This window comes from Cherax quadricarinatus, chromosome 3 (assembly GCF_038502225.1).
Source record: "Cherax quadricarinatus isolate ZL_2023a chromosome 3, ASM3850222v1, whole genome shotgun sequence".
Classification (NCBI taxonomy): domain Eukaryota; kingdom Metazoa; phylum Arthropoda; class Malacostraca; order Decapoda; family Parastacidae; genus Cherax; species Cherax quadricarinatus.
The window spans coordinates 26,931,906-26,958,311 of NC_091294.1; the positions used below are offsets into that span (position 1 = coordinate 26,931,906).

A 26,406-nucleotide genomic window follows, 5' to 3' on the forward strand; every position below is an offset into this window, starting at 1 on the left:
CACTCCCTGCATGCCTGCTACACTCCCTGCATGCCTGCTACACTCCCTGCATGCCTGCTACACTCCCTGCATGCCTGCTACACTCCCTGCATGCCTGCTACACTCCCTGCATGCCTGCTACACTCCCTGCATGCCTGCTACACTCCCTGCATGCCTGCTACACTCCCTGCATGCCTGCTACACTCCCTGCATGCCTGCTACACTCCCTGCATGCCTGCTACACTCCCTGCATGCCTGCTACACTCCCTGCATGCCTGCTACACTCCCTGCATGCCTGCTACACTCCCTGCATGCCTGCTACACTCCCTGCATGCCTGCTACACTCCCTGCATGCCTGCTACACTCCCTGCATGCCTGCTACACTCCCTGCATGCCTGCTACACTCCCTGCATGCCTGCTACACTCCCTGCATGCCTGCTACACTCCCTGCATGCCTGCTACACTCCCTGCATGCCTGCTACACTCCCTGCATGCCTGCTACACTTCATGCTTAAATTCCATGGTGTTTCTCACTTTCTTTACCACAGGAACTTTACTAGGAACTTCCTTGAGAGCAATGGTTATTTGTTTTGCAGTTGCACTGCAAAAAAAAACTCACAAAAAAAATTGAAAACAAGCGAAATGTTTGGATATATGAACAGAAGCTTCCTCACGCACTGAGTGACACGGCCAAACTGACTTGCAAGCGCCCCAGCCGGCGGATGGACACGTCCGAAATGGCCGATCACCGAAATAACGGCTGATCACAGAGTTGGCCGATAACAGGAACAGCCGATAACCGAGGGTCTACTGTACAATACCAACAAGATGAAAAATTAGACACGTGCAACATCTGGGTATCTTTATTGTAGACGTTTTGCCATCCAGAATCTTCACGACTATGGTGCTCTTCACACCAACTCCAAGGCTGAGGGACTGATTACCTCATCTTTTGTATAGTTCTTCTGTCTTCCAGTTATGCCCTTGAATGTGTGTTGATAAAGCCACTGGATGGCAAAACGTCTACAATAAAGATACCCAGATGTTGCACGTGTCTAATTTTTCATCAATAAATACTACTTACCTCTCACCCTACATTAAGACTACAAATATTTTAAGGTAAATAATGAGTGTGCTGATAAATGCACATGCATGCATTTATTACATGTAAACTATACTTTGTATACTACAAAGAAATTGTGTACGTTTACTTAAAAAAAAAAAATAAACTTTACAATACCGTTCCATAACTCGATGCATGGCTATTTTAATATCTCAAAAATATTTATGTATATTTTAAGGATAAATGTAAAAATTTTAATGCAGATGAAGTATTTATTGGAAATGTTAATAAATTTGTACGATTGTAAACAACTGCAATGAGTAAAAACTTTATACGGTATTTCAACACTAAACTAAACCCTCTAAACATTTTGCACTAAGCTATATTTTGGTACATTCATATATATGCCATGGCTTATAAGCATTCAGTCAAATCTGTCTTAAAAATAAAATAAAAACAATAAATTTATCTTGTGTGTTGATAAATATATTCACAGGAATTAACATGGTATGCAAATTAATATTTTTTACAGAAATTAACTTAGCAACCTAACTTTGCTAAAATTAAAATTGTACAATACAACTTAATCCTACCCAGACAAAACAAAGCTAAATTTAGCACAGTTAATTTTGTGATGTTCGAATTGAGTTTCAGTTACTCCAAGACTTGAATCTAAGCATAGGTTTCCTGTAAAAAATTATGTTTGCCAAAAAAGCAAAGACCATAGGTTCAGCATAAAAAGAATGACATGTGCATTTTAACTCAGATTACAGTGAACTCTACTCTTCATTATTATTGCAACAATTTGCCAAGAAATACCCCAGTACTACCCTGTGTCCTTTCTGCATTACTGTATCTCAGACTGCAAGTGTGGGCTCTTGCTCTTCCTCAATTGTGCCAAAAATCATCAATTTTATCACATCCTTTCAAGATTTTACAGTATATGTAATTATATCTTTTTTTCCAATCAGCAATTTTTCACATACATCTTTTGCATGTCTTCTTTGACCATCAAAGAAGCTTAATGGGATTTGATACAGAACACTAACTTTAAATAAAAAAAAAATATCAAAAATTAAGTTTAGCAAGAGTAGTACAAGCAGACTGCTCATTCCCAATAATCATGCATGTATTACTAGATTCTCAAGTTACCCTCTTGTCCCTGTCTGCTCTTCAAACCCATGTACAGTAAACCCTCTCTATAATGGACTAATTGGGAGAGTAGGTGGCTAGTAATGGCAATTGTGGTAGATAGAGAAGAGATTAACTTGATGTGATTGTAACAGGGAACAATTCTGTGACCAAAGATTTTGTCCATTGTTTCTAAATCTATTGACCCATTAGATTTTGTTCCATATTTTCAGAGTGCACTAAATAAAGGTCTGTTAAATGGAGGGATTGTTATTGCACAGACAGGCTAGCAACTCTTGCATCTTTTGGACCAAAGGTTGAACAGAAGCATACTAAGTCAGAGCAACAAAGCATGTTAGGAATCAGTATGCAGTGAACAGGGATTCAATTAAGCCAAGAATCCGAATGAAAACAACGAGGATTGTGTGAAGCTTCGCAGTGAATGGAGGACTTTCATGGTAACTGTGCAAAAGTCCTCACAAACAATTACTACAAAGCCACCACCACCCTCACTCTGACCTATTAGTAAACACCCATTTAGAACAAGTGCTGAAGGGGTATAATGTTAGAAAATTATTTCCAATTGTAACAGTATAACCATAATGGAAAAACAATAATATATAACTAATTAGCATATATATCAGTAATAAGGGTAAGAGATAAGCTCATCAGTTGGAGAATTTATTGTACAAATCAGCCATTGGTAATATTTAAGAAAGCATTACTAGCTACAGTATCTATAGTGGCTGTTGAATTAGAAGAGCTTGAAAGTACTGACATTTATATTCTTATGGTTGGAGCTTCAACATGCACTACAGTTCCTGGCACTTCAAGTAGTGTCAATGGCTGAATGGTGTACATCTAGTATACAAATAAAATTAATAGCACTGCAATATAGGAAAGGGCAACACCTTTGCGAAGTACCAACTTTTTTTTTTTTTTTTTTAATTTGCCATGGTATTTTTTCATTTTAAAAATATAAATAGATAGTAGCCAGAACTCTAATTTTGATTCACTGTACAAGATCTTGCCAATCTGTAACCAAGGTGTTTCAGAGTAGGTTTTTGCTTTCCAAGTCTTTAATCCATTCTTCTCAAACAACTTCTTCCAGAATTTTCAACGCCATGTACATATACATTATTATTATTATTATAATCAGAGAAAGCATTAAACCGACAAGGGTCATACAGTACTGCAGGGCAGAAAACAGTGCTGGGGATATAAACAGCTAGGTGGAAAGGGGATCAGAGGTGAGGAGAGAAAAGGGCTGGAGGGGACGCAAAGTGTTATATGTCAAAGTTCATACAGTACAGCAGTTGCTGGCAAAGTCAAAAAGTGATTGTAGGTCAAAGGTAGGGTCGTCTGCAAGAAGGAAAAATAAGTTAAGAGTGGTAGGGCGATGGTGGCATTGAAAGCAAATCCTGTGAGCTTGCTGGAAACCAGGCAATCTACAAGAACCGAAATAGGGACTCGACAAACCTCACAGAGAGGAATAGGGTGACATTCCATGAGATATCCATGGGTAAGGCAAGTATGGCCAATGCGGAGACGAGAGAGTGCAGTCTCTTGAGTATGGCAACTGTGGTAAGAAGCTGGGCACAAACCTAAAAGCGGTTTAACAGAGTGCAAATTGTTATGGTGCATGGCCAACCACCGTTGTTACCAACGGCCGCGAAGACAGGCCAAGACGACCAGAAAATAATCTCTGAACGGAAACCAGAAGATCGTGCACCACTGACCGCACACCAGCATTTGCTTGCTCACTGACCTGCAAATCAATGTGTCCAGGGACCCAAAAGAAAACGATGTCCTTGTTTTTGCTAGCCCCACAGCGCAACCACAGTTGAATACGAAGGACTAATGGATGAAGGGAATCCAATTGTTTAATGGTTTGTTAGGCACTGAGGGAATCTGAAATGATCACAAACATTGAAAGAGACATATGTAATATGGAGAAGCGCTACGAGGATGGCATAGAACTCGGCAGTAAAAATACCAGCAGAGTAAATGTCCTCTGACAATATCGTCAGGGAACACCGCTGCGAACCCAACACCATCAGAAGATTTAGAACCATCTGTATAAACAGCAACAGCATAAGCATGCAATTGGAAGTGATCAAAAAACAGAGCAGGAAGCAGTCATACGCAGGGGAGCTTTGGCGCAGAACAGTAAGGGAGAACAGACACGAACTGTCGGAACCTCCCAAGGGGGAAGGGAAAGGGCAGACACTAAATGAACATACAGGAGAGGCAAGTGGAGAGAAGACCATAGTGAGTAAAGACGAAGAGAAAACGGTCGGAGTAAGCAGGGGCATCGAACAAATAACGGGCTTTTACTAGTGTCTGAGACCAACCTATACGTAGACAGAACACGAAGGTCACGAGAGCAGACAAAGTAACAAAGGCAATGAGCATCACGGCAATCAACTAAGGAAGGAACATTCACCTCAGCATAGAGGCTTTCAACAGGGGATGAACGAAAGGCACCAAGGCATAAACGTAGGCCCTGATGGTGAAGGGGATCTAACCTAGAAAGAGCGGTAGGAGAAGCTGCAGAACAGACTTGGTCACCATAATCCAGCTTGGACAAGACTTGGGCGGAAGGCAAATGGAGGAGTCCGACGATCTGCTCCCCATGAACGTTGTGCAAGAATTTTAAGGAGATTCAGCCAACCATGGCAAGCTGCCTTCAAAGAGGAAATGTGAGGTTTCCATGTCAACAGGCAATCGAAGAGAAGGCCTAGAAACCTGACCATGTCATGTTCAGGAATACGTAAGCCATGTAAATATAATGGAGTATCTGGGACAAGAGGACGTCTAGTGAAGGTAATGAAATGGATTTTCATACTAGAAAATTTAAATCCATGAGAAATGGCCCAATGGGAAACTTGGTCAATCGCATCCTGAAGGGAAGCCACTACCAGGCAACAGTCAGTGCCTGCGTAAGCTATAATGAAGCCATCCACAAAGTGATGACCAAATACAGTGGTCCCTCGTTTTTCGTAGTTCTCGGGAATCATAGATTTCGGAAATCACAGGGATATTTTCGTATAAACATGGGCTCGCTAATCGTAGGTTGACTCGCGAATAGTAGTTCGTCCGGGACACGTACGCACAGTGTGAGCCGGGGCGGCCTCCCTACCCAGCCAGTCTGGCATTGTTTACCAGTGAGCGAAGGTCCCGTCACATGCTCCTACGAAATATTTCGTAATATTCCACTCATTTTAGTGCTTGCAAGTACTAAATAAGCTACCATGGCTCCAAAGAAAGCTCCTAGTGCCAAGCCTGTGGTAAAGAAGGTGAGAAATAAGATTTAATTTAAGAAAAACATCATTGAACAATATGAAAGTGGCACAAGTGCGGCCGAACTGGCCAGGATGTATAAGAAACCCTACACAACCATATGTTCCATAGTGGCCAAGAAAAAGGAAATCAAGGACGCTGTTGTTGCAAAGGGGGTAACTATGCTGACAAAAATGAGATCACCAGTACTCAAAGATGTTGAGAAGTTATTATTGGTGTGGATAAACGAGAAACAATTAGCAGGAGATACTCTTATGACTTCGATTATTTGTACATGTTGCCATGTTGGCAACATGTACAGTGACAGTCTTGGGCCATTTTAGGGAAGTGTTAAAAAGATGCCAGAAACAGAGCTCTCTCCACAGTTATTTTGCGAGACAGGACTCCAGTGACTCTCAAGGTGGTCCTAGTGGCATTAAGAAACAGAGAAGAGAAGCAACCCTAGAAAAGCAATTGGTACCTGAGGTGTTGCTGGAAGGGGATTCCCCTTCCAAACTGTAAACAATCCAATCTCTCTCCTCCTCCAGTCTCCCATACACTAAGAAGAATCTCCAATAAAGGTAAGTGTTATGCTGTTAATGTTTCATTCATCATTTCCCATTGTATTGTTTATGTACTACATCTATATTTCATGTAAAAAATTTTTTTGTTTTAATACTTCTGGGTGTCAGGAACGGATTAATTGTATTTACATTATTTCTTATGGGGAAAATTGATTCGAAAATCATAGATTTCGATAATAGTAGCAACTCCAGGAACGGATTAACTACGAAAAAAGAGGGACCACTGATGTGATGGAAGAACAGAAGGTAGGTCATTTATAGCCAAGAGAAAAAAGACCGTCCTAAGGACAACCTTGTGGAGCACCCTCGGCCTGAACAAAGTCTGAGGAAAGTGAGGTGCCAACACATACAAAAAATGTCTGTCAGATAAGAAAGCAGTAAGGAAAGCTGGTAGATTACCATGGAGGCCTTAGGAGTGGGCTTGGTCTAAAATGTTATACCTCCAAGTGGTATCATATGCCTTCTCAAGATCAAAAAAGACCACTAGGATGGAATGTTTGTTAGCAAAGGCATATCACACATAAGTATCTAAGTGGAACAAGGGAGGCCCAAAGTAGAGCGGCCTTTGCGAAAGCCATATTGGTGAGGGGAAAGACTATTACGAGTCTCCAAGAACCATACCAGACGTCTATTCACCAATTGTTCCATCACCTTGCAGACTACACTGGTCAGGGCAATGGGACAATCATGAGAGATATCAAGCCCCGAGGTGCCTGGTTTGCGAAACAGCAGTACAATGGCAGATATCCATTGTTGAGGGAGAACCCCTAGTGCCCAAATAAGATTGAAAAGATGCAAAAGGACTGTAAGGGCCATAAAATGCAGATGTTGTAGCATACCAACATGAATATCACCAGGCCCAGGTGTATGTATACAGTCTGTAAAAAAAATGCATGCAAGTGTATATGCACTTACATACATGTACAATACTTGTGTAACCCTATACAAGCTTTCAAGAATTATAATGTACTTTATTCATTTAAAATCTGTGGCCAGGCTCATCTGGTGCTACGTGTAAAAAGTAAAACATTTTTTTATTTGTAGGTCACCCTGCCGCAGTGAGAGACGGCCACTGCGTCAAAAAAAAAAATATTAAATTCCAGCACTGTACATACATTGAATTTCATCATAATGCAAGAAAATTAGCTCAAGCAATTTTAAGCTTGCAATAAAAGTACAGTAATATTGAAATGAATGTACATTAAATTAATACAATGAATACACCCATTAAAATTCTGAAATACTGTGCATTAGTTGACTTCTTTCAAAGAAAGCACTACCATGAAGATTTTTTTTTTTTTACAGTTAAATGGTTCTATTCTTTTCATAAACCACCCAGCTCGTAGTGCGTCCTCAAATCTTCCAAATACTCTATTTTTTACCTAGTCTATACACTTGGATAGCAGCCTCATCATTGAGACAGATCCGTATCACTGACAATTTTATCAACGTTCACTTGTATGAGCCCAACTAATGCACATCACTTATGAGCAAGTTAAGAATTTTTAATGTATAATGTGACATTTGATGGTCAGATTATTTGCTAAGCCCTGAACATTTAGCAAATATTAACAAAGATACATTGCAACTCACTCCTGTACAGAAAGTTACCTAAAACATTTCTCCTCGAATACGTCGAACTAGCTTGATATCACGAGGATACACAGTTACTCTTCTGGCATGGATGGAACACAAGTTGGCCATTTCAAAAATGGCTACAATGTAACTTTCGGCTGCTTCTTGAAGTGCCATTAGAGCTAAAGTCTGGAATCTGCAAAGAAAATAATTATTTACTTTTCAAATAAGAAAAACCATTTAACTAATGTCATTTTTTTGCATTATAATTAACCCTTCCAGGGTACAGAGGCCAAATCTCAGTGTCAGCCAGGGTCCAAGATTTAAAAAAAAAAAAAAAAAAAAAAAAAAAAAAAAAAAAAAAAAAAAAAAAAAAAAAAAAAAAAAAAAAAAAAAAAAAAAAAAAGTCGCACCCCAAATCCTGAAATGTCTCCTGGTGTTGAAAAATATTTAAAAAAAAAAAATTCTAATTAAAATAAGATTAATTTGCTGATTGTTTTAACCCTTTCAGGGTTCAGAGGCCAAATCTCAAAGGGTGCACCAGGGCCCAAGAATTTTGGAGAAAAAAAAAATCTTACAGAATTAAAGATAATTTTCTGTAGGCAATAAAACCCGAAAAAAATTTTTCGATCAGTAGTTACCGAGATAGAGAGGTGTGACGTTGACCCTCAATGACCTGGTGGCGGCAACATCAGCGACTTCCATAAAGCCGCATTATTTTATTTTAGGTTTTCGTTGCTTTTTTCTTTTCTTTTCTAATATTTTTTCCCAGTAACTTTTGTGGCCTGTGAGACCAATATAATGCATAATGTATAAATGAACCCTCATTATATTCAACACAATAAATGAACTAATATGTTTATCATTAACAGACCAGCAAGGGGGAGGAACAGCTATATACTACTCAAATCAACTCGAATGTATCAATAAATCTTGCACAAGGGATGAACATGGAGAATATATCAAAGCCAAATTTAAATCAAAAGACCTGCAAAAAACCCTCACAGTTATAAACATCTACAGAGTACCACAGTCAAACATTTATCACTTTAGTGAAAAACTAAGAAACATGATTACTGATGCACACATGAATAAAGACCACCTACTACTAACAGGAGATTTCAACGTAAACATACTACACAACAAGGACCCACAAGTAACCGAATTCACAAACACAATGAGTAACTGCCTGTTGCTACCAGCAATATCTAAACCTACAAGAATACCCAAGACAAGCACCTCCTTAATAGACCACATCTGGACAAACACCATATCCCCTTTAAAATCAGGCACAATCACAGACAACACTACAGACCACTACCTAACCTTTCTCATAACTAATCTGGGCAAACTGCCACAAGACATTACTAAAGTAACCTTCAGACTACATACTGAGACAGCAGTTAACAACTTTATAGCAGCTATGAATAACATCGATTGGTAAAATGAGCTCGAAACATGTACAGATATGAATGAATGTATAAATAATTTTCTAAAAAATGCCCAAAGCCTCTATAATAACATTGCCCCAAAAAACCTAAACAGATCACAGCAAAGAAACTGAATAAGCCCTGGCTAACACCAAGCAACCTCAAATCCATTAACACAAAACACAAATATGAAAAACAGTAAAGAATGGCTCAAATAACTAGAGAACAGTCTAAACGTTACTCGTCAGCACTTACCAGCCTGATAAGATCTAAAAAATTGTTTTATGAAAATAGATTACGTACATAACATCAAAGGTGATATGAAAAAAACCTGGAAAACTATCTGAAATTCTTGGAAATAAAAAGTTATCCAAAAACAAAACAAAACAATCAAACTAACAAAATCAGATGAACCCCTACTCGCACCAACTGAAACTGAAGAGACTTGATGTGTCCTTCTCCACCATAAGAAAAAATCTAGCGAAAAAAATACCAAGCGCAAACACCCGTCCATCAGACTACCTCATAGGTACCTACCCGAATACGCTATTCCTAGCTCCAACGAACCCCATAGAAGTTACACTCATCATAAACACCCTTAAAAACAAGGCAGGAGACAAACAACTTGCCTACTTTTATGTACAAAAAAGCTTCTCAAGCATTGTCACCAATTATTGCAACGCTCTAACAAATATATTGAATCATCTACCTTCCCAACAATCCTCAGAATAGCGAGGGTCACTCCGATCCACAAAGGAGGCGTCCAAGCTGACTTGAATAACTACAGACCAATATCTAACTTACCACTGCTCTCTAAAATCTTTGAAAAATTAATTCATAGACGGATCTATTCCTACCTCGTCTCACACAACACATTAAACCCTTGTCAGTTTGGATTTAGGAATAAAAGCACAAATGATGCTATCATACATATGATAGAACTAATATATACCGCCACTTGAAAAGAAATTAGACCCACTGGGCATTTTCATTGATTTACATAAAGCTTTCGATACAGTCGTCCATGAACTGCTGTACTCCAAATTAACGCACTAAGGTATCAGAGGCCACTCCCTTAACTACCTAAAAATCATTCCTTAGTAGCAGAACTCAATATGTGTATGCAAATGATGCAAACTCTTCCACCCAACCCATCACAGTAGGAGTCCCACAAGGAAGTGTCCTTGGACCACTCCTCTTTTTCATCTACATCAATGATCTACCGAATGCATCACAGCTACTCAAACCCATATTATTTGCAGATGACACTACATATGTCTTTTCCCACCCAGACACAGTCATACTAGCTAACACAGTCAATGCTGAATTACAGAAAATATCTGCCTGGATGATGACTAAAACTTACCCTGAACACTGATAAAACCTATTTTATTCAGTTTGGAAACAAAGCTGCAAATGATCCAATTAACATAACGATAAATGGATCATCAGTCACAAGATTCAGAGGGAAAATTCCTAGGTATCCACCTTGACAGTAGCCTTAAGTTCCAGACACACATACAACAAATCACCAAGAAAATCTCCAAGACTGTAGGCATACTATCAAAGCTAAGGTACTACGTTCCACAGTCAGCTCTCCTGGCACTGTACCATTCACTCATATACCCTTATCTTACATATGGAATTTGTGCATGGGGATCAACAACATCCAATCACCTAAAACCCCTAATAACCCAGCAAAAGGCAGCAGTAAGAATAACAAATTCTCACTCCTGCAAGCATACTCCACCAATTTTCAAAAGTTTGAATCTGCTCACCATTAAGAACATCCATACTTATTCATGTGCCTACTACATACACAGAACAATACACGCAAATATAAACCCTCCACTCAAACTTCTCCTCACCAACCTAAACAGGATGCATGACCACAACACAAGACACATCTCTTTTTGATATACCTCGTGTCCATATCACACTGTAAAAACTCTATGCAAATACGAGACGTTACTGTGAATTTCATATAACCTGTAGTTACCAGCGGTCGCAATATACACAACGAGAAGCAATTATTACTACAGAAAAAGCGTCCTTCCTCCAAAATTTGCACCAGTCAACTATAGTGATAATATAGCATTTATTGTGGTGGAGACGGAAAAAAAAAAAAAAAATAGAAAAGCCAGATACAGCGATTGATAAACAAGGGTGGAGGTCGACCGTTCGTCATTGTAGGAGCTGCCAGATATCACCGGCTCTTCAACACGCAAGTTATACTTTTGTATCAGTCAAATCATATATTACTCGGGTAGATAATTTCCAGTAGATCCTTCATGTGTTAGCTCAAATCACCGACCAGTATGTTTTAAATAAGTGACCCTCTGATCAGAGCAGATCGACTGGTCCGAACCCTTGACTGGTCCGAACCCTTGACTGGTCCGAACCCGGGACTGGTTTCAAACAGTTTCGTTGGACAATAAAGCAGACTGTAAACGGATGGGGTTGTAGGCGCCCTTGTAAACACAAACATTAAAAATCAGGAACGTGACGGTAAGCTGTCCAATATACAAAAAGAGTTAGAAACAGAAATACAAATAGCTAGAGCTTCATTTAAGGTTATTAATATAATATTCAAGAGGTTGCTAGTAGAATTGCAGTAAATCAACCATTCAAATCATTATGAAGCTGTGTGTAGTCTGTGGTCAGTCAAACAAACGGGCTTCCACATGGATAAATTGTCATTTTTGTGGAAATTGGTGTCACGCTCCTTGTGCAGATATCCCAGAACTAGCTACAAGCAGTATTAAAACAGGGAAGTGCTTTTGGGTATGCCCAAATGAGGAAAATCTGTGGACTAAAATCACAAGGGTATTAAAAGAGGACAACATCAAAGCTGCTTTCATAGAAAACCTGGAAGCTTTCTACAACAGATGGGAACATAAAAAGTCTGGGCTGAATGGTACTGCCCTTGATACTGGCCATGTAGTCACAAACTGTAAGGCTGGAGGTGATGTCCAGGTAGTCAGTAAATGTGGGGCTGATAGTGCTGTCCTGGGAGACAGTAATGGTGAAGCTGGAGATGCTGTCCTGGGAGACAGTAATGGTGAAGCTGGAGGTGCTGTCCTGGGAGACAGTAATGGTGAAGCTGGAGGTGCTGTCCTGGGAGACAGTAATGGTGAAGCTGGAGGTGCTGTCCTGGGAGACAGAAATGGTGAAGCTGGAGATACTGTCCTGGGAGACAGAAATGGTGAAGCTGGAGATACTGTCCTGGGAGACAGAAATGGTGAAGCTGGAGATTTTGTCCAGGTAGTCGGGAATTATACGCAGGAAGGAATACATATAAATGACCTCATAGGGGACAGGAGCCATAGTAGGGAAACAAGTGTAGTCAAAGATAAGATAAAACCAATATTGCAAACTAGAAATACCGCAGGAAATAGCAAACAAGAGGACTCCAATAGCAATAGTGAGGATAAATTACCAAAAACAACTGGTGGGAGCTCCATTGTTGGTGCTAGGGAGGATAGAAGTAAGACAGGGAAACGTGCACCAACAGGGAATACAGTCACAGAAACCCAAGGCAAGCGGAAACCAAGCCTGTGCACATACTATGCACTTGGTATCTGCTGGCATGGGAAATCTGGAAAAACAGATGGGACATGCAACTATGACCACCCTAGAAAATGCCATGCCCATATGAAAACAGGAAAATGCAAACTCCCTTCCTGTAAGCTTTTTCACCCTGAAATGTGTACCTCTTCAGTACAGGAAAGACTGTGCTATAACTTAAATTGCCAGGCATACCATCTAAAGGGGACAAAAAGATACAAAACATCCAGGCCATGGGAAAACCTGGGTAGCCACAGCCACTCAAGAGGGAGAGGTTTTTTAGTGCCAGGAAGGAAAAAAAACTGGCAGGAAATGGCAGAAATCGTACACCAAATCCAGTCATTCCTGGAGTGGAACCACAGTCGATGGCCTCCACTCCAAACCAACAGATACAGATACTAATGCCGGAAAAAAAATCCCCCCCCAGTACCAACAATACCACCAGTCCGATAACATTCTTCTTTGCAAATATACAGGGTCTAAAGCCAGCAACAAACAACAAAATACCTTTCATCCGTGGACTGCTTGCAGAGGCAAAGGCAATGTTCGCGGCTTTCACTGAGACCCACATAAAGGATCACTTGGACAACGAAATATGGATCCCAGGTTACAACCTATACAGATGTGACAGAGTGAACAGGCAAAAGGGGGGGGGTTGGCCTGTACATTGCAGAGTCACTTGTTTGCACAGAACTGCTTAATGCCTCAAATGATGTAGTGGAAGTTTTAGCAGTAAAGGTCGAGAACCAAAACCTAGTCATTGTGGTAGTCTACAAGCCTCCGGATGCAACATCCCAGCAATTCCAGGAACAGCTGTTAAAAATTGACCACTGTCTGGAAAATCTTCCAGCTCCTGCACCCAACATCTTGCTCCTGGGGGACTTCAACTTAAGGCACCTAAAATGGAGGAATATAGCAAATAATATTGTTGCAGAAATAACACCAGGAGGCAGCTCTGATGAAAACTCACACTCACACGAGCTTTTAAATCTCTGCACAAAATTCAATTTAAACCAGCAAATAATAGAGCCTACTAGACTGGAGAATACACTAGACCTCATCTTCACTAACAATGATGATCTGATAAGAAATGTCACCATATCAAAAACAATATACTCAGATCACAACATAATTGAGGTTCAGACATGTATGCGTGGAGCCCCAGACCGACAAAATGAGACTAGTCACGAGGGAGCATTCACCAAATTCAACTTCAATAACAAAAACATAAAGTGGGACCAAGTAAACCAAGTCCTAACCGATATAAGCTGGGAAGATATACTAAGCAACACAGACCCAAACTTATGCCTAGAACAGATTAACTCGGTGGCACTCGATGTATGCACAAGGCTTATTCCTCTAAGAAAAAGGAGGAGTAGATGTAAAATAGAAAGAGACAGGCGCTCCCTTTACAGGCGACGGAAAAGAATAACAGAGCGGCTAAAAGAGGTCAATATATCTGAAATGCGCAGGGAGACACTGGTCAGAGAAATAGCAAGCATCGAACTTAAGCTAAAAGAATCCTTTAGGAGTCAGGAATCGCGGGAAGAACTAAAAGCCATAAATGAAATCGAAAGAAACCCAAAGTATTTCTTCTCCTATGCCAAATCAAAATCGAGAACAACGTCCAGTATTGGGCCCCTACTTAAACAAGATGGGTCCTACACAGATGACAGCAAGGAAATGAGTGAGCTACTCAAGTCCCAATATGACTCAGTTTTTAGCAAGCCGCTAACCAGACTGAGAGTCGAAGATCGAAACGAATTTTTTATGAGAGAGCCACAAAATTTGATTAACACAAGCCTATCCGATGTTATCCTGACGCCAAATGACTTCGAACAGGCGATAAATGACATGCCCATGCACTCTGCCCCAGGGCCAGACTCATGGAACTCTGTGTTCATCAAGAACTGCAAGAAGCCCCTATCACGAGCCTTTTCCATCCTATGGAGAGAGAGCATGGACACGGGGGTCGTCCCACAGTTACTAAAAACAACAGACATAGCCCCACTCCACAAAGGGGGCAGTAAAGCAACAGCAAAGAACTACAGACCAATAGCACTAACATCCCATATCATAAAAATCTTTGAAAGGGTCCTAAGAAGCAAGATCACCACCCATCTAGAAACCCATCAGTTACACAACCCAGGGCAACATGGGTTTAGAACAGGTCGCTCCTGTCTGTCTCAACTACTGGATCACTACGACAAGGTCCTAAATGCACTAGAAGACAAAAAGAATGCAGATGTAATATATACAGACTTTGCAAAAGCCTTCGACAAGTGTGACCATGGCGTAATAGCGCACAAAATGCGCGCTAAAGGAATAACAGGAAAAGTCGGTCGATGGATCTATAATTTCCTCACTAACAGAACACAGAGTAGTCGTCAACAGAGTAAAGTCCGAGGCAGCTACGGTGAAAAGCTCTGTTCCACAAGGCACAGTACTAGCTCCCATCTTGTTCCTCATCCTCATATCCGACATAGACAAGGATGTCAGCCACAGCACCGTGTCTTCCTTTGCAGATGACACCCGAATCTGCATGACAGTGTCTTCCATTGCAGACACTGCAAGGCTCCAGGCGGACATCAACCAAATCTTTCAGTGGGCTGCAGAAAACAATATGAAGTTCAACGATGAGAAATTTCAATTACTCAGATATGGTAAACATGAGGAAATTAAATCTTCATCAGAGTACAAAACAAATTCTGGCCACAAAATAGAGCGAAACACCAACGTCAAAGACCTGGGAGTGATTATGTCGGAGGATCTCACCTTCAAGGACCATAACATTGTATCAATCGCATCTGCTAGAAAAATGACAGGATGGATAATGAGAACCTTCAAAACTAGGGAGGCCAAGCCCATGATGACACTCTTCAGGTCACTTGTTCTATCTAGGCTGGAATATTGCTGCACTCTAACAGCACCTTTCAAGACAGGTGAAATTGCCGAACTAGAAAATGTACAGAGAACTTTCACGGCGCGCATAACGGAGATAAAACACCTCAATTACTGGGAGCGCTTGAGGTTTCTAAACCTGTATTCCCTGGAACGCAGGAGGGAGAGATACATGATTATATACACCTGGAAAATCCTAGAGGGACTAGTACCGAACTTGCACACGAAAATCACTCACTACGAAAGCAAAAGACTTGGCAGACGATGCACCATCCCCCCAATGAAAAGCAGGGGTGTCACTAGCACGTTAAGAGACCATACAATAAGTGTCAGGGGCCCGAGACTGTTCAACTGCCTCCCAGCACACATAAGGGGGATTACCAACAGACCCCTGGCAGTCTTCAAGCTGGCACTGGACAAGCACCTAAAGTCAGTTCCTGATCAGCCGGGCTGTGGCTCGTACGTTGGTTTGCGTGCAGCCAGCAGCAACAGCCTGGTTGATCAGGCGCTGATCCACCAGGAGGCCTGGTCACAGACCGGGCCGCGGGGGCGTTGACCCCCGAAACTCTCTCCAGGTAAACTCCAGGTAAACATAAAGGGCCCGAAAATATGGAATTCATTTCCAGAAGATATTAAAGTAACCCAGTCTGAAAATCAATTTAAGACTTCTCAAAAGCCACTTAATCACCCTAGATTAAATGCTAAATACTCAGTACACACATACTCACTTATGTACTCCTACATCATAACTTCAACTATCACTTTGAACCTTTTATCCATTGTTGACAGGAATGTAACTGAATCATTGTTTTCACAAAAATCATTTTCGAATATATATATATTTTGTCCTATACAAATTTTGATTCATTTATAATTAATAATCTACTGTACAACTATGAAATAATCCTTAGTGTTAAGTAGTCTGTAAGCCAATAATGTTAAGTTGGCCCATAATGCCTAGGCATAATAGAGGCTCTCTTTGCATTGCAACCCACTATTGTAAATACAAAACTTGTAAACAAGTTTATTGTAAACAAAACAATGAAAATATTAGTGCGGTTATTGTGTTGAATACAACGGTACCGTATAGTACCATATGGTACAAAGGTGCCATAGGGTGCAATGGTACCATATGGTACAATGATGACATATGGTTCATTGTACCATATGGTACTATATGGTACTGTTGTATTCAACAACACACTAATATTTTCATCATTATTTCATTTACAATAATTGTTTACAACAAAAATATGCAAAAATGTTGTATATTAGTAATGTTCTATTATATATTCACAAATGTACAGCCACTGGACATGTTCCTTGAGGTGGATGACAATGCATTTTGTCTTGGAAACCGCCGAGTCACTACCTTGCGTCGCCACTCAGTCTTGGCTGGTGCCTCATGGCACCAACACCACCTACTGACCATATGGTACAGGGTATCATATGTTACAGGGTAACATATGGTGCATTGTACTATATGGTACCATACAGTACAGGGTACCACACGGTGCAGGGTACCACACGGTGCAGGGTACCACACGGTGCAGGGTACCATACGGTGCAGGGTACCACACGGTGCAGGGTACCACACGGTGCAGGGTACCACACGGTGCAGGGTACCATACAGTACAGGACACCATATGGTACAGATACATGGATTCCTATGGAAATAAGTCACCCTGACTTTTTTGAGTTATCCTAGGATTTTATACATATGCTGCTATTTTTTTTTATTATCACACCGGCCGATTCCCACCAAGGCAGGGTGGCCCGAAAAAGAAAAACTTTCACCATCATTCACTCCATCACTGTCTTGCCAGAAGGGTGCTTTACACTACAGTTTTTAAACTGCAACATTAACACCCCTCCTTCAGAGTGCAGGCACTGTACTTCCCATCTCCAGAACTCAAGTCCGGCCTGCCGGTTTCCCTGAATCCCTTCATAAATGTTACTTTGCTCACACTCCAACAGCACGTCAAGTATTAAAAACCATTTGTCTCCATTCACTCCTATCAAACACGCTCACGCATGCCTGCTGGAAGTCCAAGCCCCTCGCACACAAAACCTCCTTTACCCCCTCCCTCCAACCCTTCCTAGGCCGACCCCTACCCCGCCTTCCTTCCACTACAGACTGATACACTCTTGAAGTCATTCTGTTTCGCTCCATTCTCTCTACATGTCCGAACCACCTCAACAACCCTTCCTCAGCCCTCTGGACAACAGTTTTGGTAATCCCGCACCTCCTCCTAACTTCCAAACTACGAATTCTCTGCATTATATTCACACCACACATTGCCCTCAGACATGACATCTCCACTGCCTCCAGCCTTCTCCTCGCTGCAACATTCATCACCCACGCTTCACACCCATATAAGAGCGTTGGTAAAACTATACTCTCATACATTCCCCTCTTTGCCTCCAAGGACAAAGTTCTTTGTCTCCACAGACTCCTAAGTGCACCACTCACTCTTTTTCCCTCATCAATTCTATGATTCACCTCATCTTTCATAGACCCATCCGCTGACACGTCCACTCCCAAATATCTGAATACGTTCACCTCCTCCATACTCTCTCCCTCCAATCTGATATTCAATCTTTCATCACCTAATCTTTTTGTTATCCTCATAACCTTACTCTTTCCTGTATTCACCTTTAATTTTCTTCTTTTGCACACCCTACCAAATTCATCCACCAATCTCTGCAACTTCTCTTCAGAATCTCCCAAGAGCACAGTGTCATCAGCAAAGAGCAGCTGTGACAACTCCCACTTTGTGTGTGATTCTTTATCTTTTAACTCCACGCCTCTTGCCAAGACCCTCGCATTTACTTCTCTTACAACCCCATCTATAAATATATTAAACAACCACGGTGACATCACACATCCTTGTCTAAGGCCTACTTTTACTGGGAAAAAATTTCCCTCTTTCCTACATACTCTAACTTGAGCCTCACTATCCTCGTAAAAACTCTTCACTGCTTTCAGTAACCTACCTCCTACACCATACACTTGCAACATCTGCCACATTGCCCCCCTATCCACCCTGTCATACGCCTTTTCCAAATCCATAAATGCCACAAAGACCTCTTTAGCCTTATCTAAATACTGTTCACTTATATGTTTCACTGTAAACACCTGGTCCACACACCCCCTACCTTTCCTAAAGCCTCCTTGTTCATCTGCTATCCTATTCTCCGTCTTACTCTTAATTCTTTCAATTATAACTCTACCATACACTTTACCAGGTACACTCAACAGACTTATCCCCCTATAATTTTTGCACTCTCTTTTATCCCCTTTGCCTTTATACAAAGGAACTATGCATGCTCTCTGCCAATCCCTATGTAACTGTATTTGTGTACACCTGAATAAACTTACTGAAGCACATGTGGTGTCATAAGTTTATTTAGGTATACACAAAGTTACATAGATTACCATACATAGCAGTATATATTTGGAGAACCTAGGATAACCCAAAAAAGTCAGACTTATTTCCATTAGGGTCCCTGTACCATATGGCACCATTGTACCATATGGCTCAAAACCATAGAATTCCTCTTCAGATCCACTTCCATCAGTCTTAGAACTGTAAGCTGTGAAGAGGAGAGTCAGAATTCGCCTGGAGAGTGAGTGGGAGGGGAGAGCTTCCTTGCCGCCAGGCATGGTGAACAAAGCTACTTTGGCGGCGTTCCCACAATACCATGCGGCCGTCCAGATTTTTTCTATAGTGCGCACACTGACCCATACCCGTTCTCTCAGATGTAGGCTTACCCACCTTCTCCCGCTAAATTTGACGCCACTAGAATTTTGGCGTGGATCTACAATTTGGACCCTCAACGTAAAGCTGTAGATCTACAGCACGGACCCTGAAAGGGTTAAGGCCCCCAAATTTTTTTTGCAGTCAGTACTTACTGAGATATAGAGGAGTAGAGTTGGCAGAAAATGAGCCGCGTATGGCAACAGCGGCAAATGCCACTCACTCGGCAAACTCTGGTTTACTTCCATTTGAAGGTTTGATTTTTTTCACTATTTTATTTTTTCACATAACTTATGTGGCTTGCGAGACCAAAGGTGAAATGTACATATATACACTCGTTGTATGTAACACAATAATCGCACAAACAGAAGTTTTATTATATTGTTTACAAAACTAGTTTACACAAACGAACAATATAAAAAAATATTTTTTGATCTCCTGATTTTCTTATATAAGAGAAAGAAGCTTAAGAATATTCATTATACCAAAGTCTTATTATGATTACAAGAGCGAAAGTTATTACTATCAAGAGATATAAAATGTATCCTTCAAATGTAATGCCCTAGATTACCTCTGAATCATAATAGTATTTAAGAGTCGTACTGTAACGAAATGTGCTTTCAGGACTATACAGCAGAGCCTCGGCTAACGAGTGCCCCACCATACGAGTTATTCAGGATACGAGCAGTCGCTTGGTCGATTTTTTTGTTTCTTGATACAAGCAAAAATTCAGGATGTGAGCTTCCCCCTCAAGGGAGGTTCCTTGACGCTGGTGACAGGCTCTTGATCTAGGGAATTTTATCTGTGCTCCAATTCCCTAAATTAAGCCTGAATACCTTCCATTCCCCTCCCCATAGGCGCTGTGTAATCCTACGGGTTTAGCACTTCATCATAATAATATTATTATATAATAATATAATAAGATGTATAATAATTACCTAGGCAGTAGGTTGGTAAACAGCAACCGCCCAGGGAGGTACTACCGCCCTGCAAAGTGAGTGTACAACGAAAACCTGTAATTGTTTTACATGATGGTAGGATTGCTGGTGTCTTTTGTCTGTCTCATAAACATGCAAGATTTCAGGTGCCTTGTTACTTCTACTTACACTTAGGTCACACTGCACATACATGTACAAGCATATATATATACACACCCCTCTGGGTATTCTTCTATTTTCTTTCTAGTTCTTGTTCTTGTTTATTTCCTCTTATCTCCATGGGGAAGTGGAACAGAATTCTTCCTCCGTAAACCACGCGTGTTGTAAGAGGCGACTAAAATGCCGGGAGCAAGGGCTAGTAACCCCTTCTCCCGTATAAATTATTAAATTTAAAAGAGAAACTTTCGTTTTTCTTTTTGGGCCACCCTGCCTTGGTGGGATATGGCCGGTGTGTTGAAAGAAAGAAAGAAGTATAATATTTATAGGTAGTAGGTTGGTAGACAGCAACCACCCAGGGAGGTACTACCGTCCTGCTGAGTGTAAAACGGAAACCTGTAATTGTTTTACATGATGGTAGGATTGTTGGTGTCTTTTTATTCTGTCTCGTACACATGCAAGATTTCATGTACGTCTTGCTACTTCTACTTACACTTAGGTCACATTACACATACATGTACAAGCATATATATACACATCCCTCTGGGTATTCTTCTATTTTCTTTCTAGTTCTTGTTCTTGTTTATTTCCTCTTACCTCCATGGGGAAGTGGAACAGAATTCTTCCTCTGTAAGCCATGCGTGTTGTAAGAGGCGACTAAAATGCCAGGAGCAAGGGGCTAGTAACCTCTTCTCCTGTAAATATTACTAAATGTAAAAGGAGAAACTTTCATTTTTCCTTTTGGCCCACCCCGCCTTGGTGGGATATGGCCAGCGTGTTGAAAGAAAGAAGTATAATAATAATAATAATACATATACAGTGGACCCCCGCATAACGATCACCTCCGAATGCGACCAATTATGTAAGTGTATTTATGTAAGTGCGTTTGTACGTGTATGTTTGGGGGTCTGAAATGGACTAATCTACTTCACAATATTCCTTATGGGAACAAATTCGGTCAGTACTGGCACCTGAACATACTTCTGGAGTGAAAAAATATCGTTAACCGGGGTTCCACTGTAATATAATAATAATACGCATAATAATAGTACAGCCTCTCCTCACTTAGCGATGAACTCGTTTACCAACGACTCAGACTTACGACGGCCTCTCTGACTAGTATGCATACCTAAATAATGTATATTAGAGCTGATTTCTTCTATTCTGATTACAATACACCTACCATCCAACTTACAACCTGCTCGACATACGACCATGTTTTGTATGCCAAATTTCTGGGAAATAAACAACTGTTGGTGTTGTACAGTGTGTTTATCCTAAACCTTACAGTATAAAATACAGTACTAACAGCATAAAAAGTAAAGTAAAAAAATGAAATACCAAAATAAAACAAAATAAAATAATTACAAAAATGTGATGTTGATATTCAGTAGTAAGGTTCGAGTTACGTCCATTTTGATTTACGACCAGTTGGTCAGAACCAAGCTTGGTCGTAAGACGGATGGTACCTGTATACAGTATATTACTGTACAAACATTTAAAATTATACCAGAAATGTTATAAATGGTGCAAAGGTAACATTAAAACAATATCAAAGATGGTTGACACAAACCCACTACCATTATAGTATGCTCCTCACTTAGCGACAAATTTGTTTACCGACGTGGTCTTAGGAACGGAATTCATTAACCCTTTCAGGGTCCAAGGCCCAAATCTGGAGTCACGCACCAGTGTCCAAGAATTTTCAAAAAAAAAATTTGTTATTTTTTCTTATGAAATCGAAGAGAATCTTTTTGTGAAGGTAATAAAACAAAAAGTACGAAATTTGGTGGAAAATTGACGAAATTATGCTCTCGCGAATTTTGATGTGTCAGCGATATTTACGAATCGGCGATTTTGCCGACTTTGACTCCCATTTTAGGCCAATTACATTATTCCAATCAACCAAATTCTTAGCTATTTCACTAGTATTACTTCTATTCTATCGATTGAGCACAAGAAATCGCCAAGTCAACTGTTTCAACTACAAAATAAAGTGATCGGAAATTGTTAATTTGGCCAATTTAACACAAAGTTCAAAATATTCCAATTTCAAAATAGGGTCCAGAATGAACAATGTAGGCATTCCTGGCACTAAACTAACAGTTCCTCTGTTCATTAGTTATGTTTTGAGGCTTTACAAATAAATTCCATTTTGATTTTTTATTCACATAATGAATTTTTATTCACACCAAAAAATAGAAGATTTACTGTTATGCAATACTGTAATAAATGTATAAATATCATCACCATATTTGTGAATGCATATTAGACCCACCAGCTGGCGTGTATTAGACGTGTGAGGTCGTTTGTTTACTCTTGAATATCGGCAAAAATTTAACATTTCTGCTACTTTGAGCTCAGTTTCAAGCCATTTCCAGTGCAAAAACCAATCAAAATCATCTCTATTTCTGTAATATGTCTTCCATTCTATCAAATGAGACCAAGAAATCGCAAATACAACTATAAAAAACATACGAAAAAACACTGCAAAGTTGCTGTTTTAATCGAAAAATCATGATTTCATTTTTTTTCTCTCATTATACACAGTGTGCTGCAGGATCTGTTTTATGTGGTGCACACATACCACATTGATGTATTCTCTCATATCTAGGCCCAAATGTACCACTCACAGTTTATCAGAGTGAGCTGAGCTCATGGCGTAGATCTACGGTTTGGACCCTGAACGTAAAGCCGTAGATCTACGGGACGGACCCTGAAAGGGTTAAATGAGGAGAGGCTGTATAATAATAATAATAATAATAATAATAATAATAATAATAATAATAATAATAATAATAATAATAATAATAAATAAATAAATAATAAATATTATTTACTATTATTTTTATTAATAATAATATATAAATAATAATATAATAAATATTAGTAGTAGGTTGGTAGACAGCAACCACCCAGGGAGGTACTATCGTCCTGCCAAGTGAGTGTAAAATGAAAGCCTGTAATTGTTTTACATGATGGTAGGATTGCTGGTGTCTTTTGTCTGTCTCATAAATATGCAAAATTACAGGTACGTCTTGCTACTTCTACTTACACTTAGGTCACACTACACATACATGTACATGTTTATTTATACACACTCATCTGAGTTTTCTTTGAATTTATCTTAATAGTTCTTGGTCTTATTACTTTTCCTTTTATATCCATGGGGAAGTGGAATAAGAATCTTTCCTCCGTAAGCCATGCGTTTTGTAAAAGTCAACTAAAATGCCGGGAACAATGGGCTAGTAACCCCTTTTCCTGTAAAGACTACTAAAAAGAATAAGAAGAAGAAAATTGTCAAAGTGGGAAGTCTGAATGTGCGTGGATGTTGTGCAAATGATAAGAAAGAGATGATTGTGGATGTTATGAATGAGAAGAAACTGGATGTCCTGGCTTTAAGTGAAACAAAGCTGAAGGGGGTGGGAGAGTTTCAATGGAGAGGAATAAATGGGATTAGGTCAGGGGTTTCAAATAGAGTTAGAGCTAAAGAAGGAGTAGCAATAATGTTGAAGGATAAGCTATGGCAGGAAAAGAGGGACTACAAATGCATAAATTCAAGGATTATGTGGAGTAAAATAAAGATTGGATGTGAAAAGTGGGTTATAGTAAGCGTGTATGCACCTGGAGAAGAGAGAAGTGTAGAGGAGAGAGAGAGATTCTGGGAAATGTTGAGTGAATGCGTGGGGAGTTTTGAATCAAGTGTGAGAGTAATGGTGGTTGGGGATTTCAATGCTAAAGTGGGTAAAAATGATATGGAGGGAGTAGTAGGTAAATTTGGGGTGCCAGGGGTAAATGTAAATGGGGAGCCTTTAATTGAGCTATGTGTAGAAAGAAATTTGATAATAAGTAATACATATTTTATGAAAAAGAGGATAAATAAATATACAAGGTATGATGTAGCACGTAATGAAAGTAGTTTGTTAGATTATGTATTGGTGGATAAAAGGTTGATGGGTAGGCTCCAGGATGTACATGTTTATAGAGGGGCAACTGATATATCAGATCATTATTTAGTTGTAGCTACAGTTAGAGTAAGAGGTAGATGGGAAAAGAGGAAGGTGGCAACAACAAGTAAGAGGGAGGTGAAAATGTATAAACTAAGGGAGGAGGAAGTTCGGGCGAGATATAAGCGACTATTGGCAGAAAGGTGGGCTAGTGCAAAGATGAGTAGTGGGGGGGGGGGGGGTTGAAGAGGGTTGGAATAGTTTTAAAAATGCAGTATTAGAATTTGGGGCAGAAGTTTGTGGTTATAGGGGGGTGGGGGCAGGAGGAAAGAGGAGTGATTGGTGGAATGATGAAGTAAAGGGTGTGATAAAAGAGAAAAACGTAGCTTACGAGAGGTTTTTACAAAGTAGAAGTGTTATAAGAAGAGCAGAGTATATGGAGAGTAAAAGAAAGGTGAAGAGAGTGGTGAGAGAGTGCAAAAGGAGAGCAGATGAAAGAGTGGGAGAGGCACTGTCAAGAAATTTTAATGAAAATAAGAAAAAATTTTGGAGTGAGTTAAACAAGTTAAGAAAGCCTAGGGAAAGTATGAATTTGTCCGTTAAAAACAGAGTAGGGGAGTTAGTAGATGGGGAGAGGGAGGTATTAGGTAGATGGCGAGAATATTTTGAGGAACTTTTAAATGTTGAGGAAGAAAGGGAGGCGGTAATTTCATGCACTGGCCAGGGAGGTATACCATCTTTTAGGAGTGAAGAAGAGCAGAATGTAAGTGTGGTGGAGGTACGCGAGGCATTACGTAGAATGAAATGGGATCATGACAGAAATGTTAAAAGCAGGGGGGGATATAGTGTTGGAGTGGTTGGTACTTTTGTTTAACCCTTTGACTGTCGCAACCCCCAATCCTGAGGTGTCTCCTGGTGTCGCAAAATTTAAAAAAAAAAAAAATTATTTTTCCTTATGAAATGATAGAGAATCTTTTCCCGATTGTAATGACACCAAAAAAACAAAATTTGATGGAAAACTGACGGAATTATGCTCTCGCGAAGTTAGCGACCTCGGCGCTGTTTACAAATCGGCGATTTCGCCCAATTTGAGCCCTATTTTCGGCTAATTCCATTGTTCCAGTCGCCCAAACTCATAGCTATTTCTTTAGAACTTCATTTTTTCTATCGATTGAATACAAGAAACTGCCCATTTACTGATTTCAACTACCTAATAACATGGTCAGAAATTTGCAATTTGGCCAATTTCACGAAAACTAAAAAATATGACAATTTCAAAATAAGGTCCAGAATGAACAATGCAGACATTCCTGGCTCTAAAATAACATTTTCTTTGTTCATCAGTCACGTCTCCAGGCCCTTCTGATATTACTCTTGCTTTCTATTTTGAATTTTTATTCAAACAAAAAATATTAGACTTACTATTATGCAGACTACTGCAATGCTGTAATAACTGTATAAATAACATCAACCCATTCATGACTGCATATTAGAATGGCTAGTTGGACATTTATTGGACAATGGCATCATTTGTTTACTTTTGAACATTAGCAAAAATCAAACATTTCCGCTACTTTGAGCTCCATTTCTAGGTTCTTTTTATAGTAAAATCAATCAAGATCACCTCTATTTCTGTAATATGTTTTCCATTCTATCAAATGAGACCAAGAAAACGAGAATACAACCATAAATACTATACGAAAATAGACCACAAAGTCGGCATTTTAATTAAAAAAACGGTCGGAGTTTTTTTTACTCATTATGCACTGCGTGCTCCAGGATTTTTTTTATATGGTGCACACTGACCACACAGACCCATTCTCTCACATGTGGGCCTACCAGCTTTCTCCTGCTTGATTTGAAGCCGCTAGAATTTATGAGTATATATACGTCAAACACGGCACCTCGTAAAACGTATATATACGGCCGCGACAGTCAAAGGGTTAATAAATGTATGAAAGAGGGGAGGGTACCTAGGGATTGGCGAAGAGCATGTATAGTCCCTTTATATAAAGGGAAAGGGGACAAGAGAGATTGTAAAAATTATAGAGGAATAAGTTTACTGAGTATACCAGGAAAAGTATACGGTAGG

At 39.9% G+C, this 26,406-nt stretch overlaps 1 protein-coding gene and 1 long non-coding RNA gene across 2 annotated transcripts in view; one reads left to right on the forward strand and one right to left on the reverse strand.

Annotated features, from left to right (window-relative positions):
• The window catches only part of LOC138853561 (uncharacterized), a 184,968-nt gene that overhangs the window by 13,440 nt on the left and 145,122 nt on the right, over window positions 1–26,406 (forward strand). The gene's annotated exons all lie outside the window — the stretch shown is intronic.
• LOC128706533 (histone H3) overlaps window positions 3,023–26,406 on the reverse strand; it is a 98,980-nt gene continuing 75,596 nt past the window's right edge. Inside the window, exon 4 of the mRNA XM_053801445.2 lies at window positions 3,023–7,810. Within this exon, the coding sequence (XP_053657420.2) occupies window positions 7,651–7,810 (160 nt within the window). The 3' untranslated portion in view covers window positions 3,023–7,650. The remainder of the gene's footprint in view (window positions 7,811–26,406) is intronic.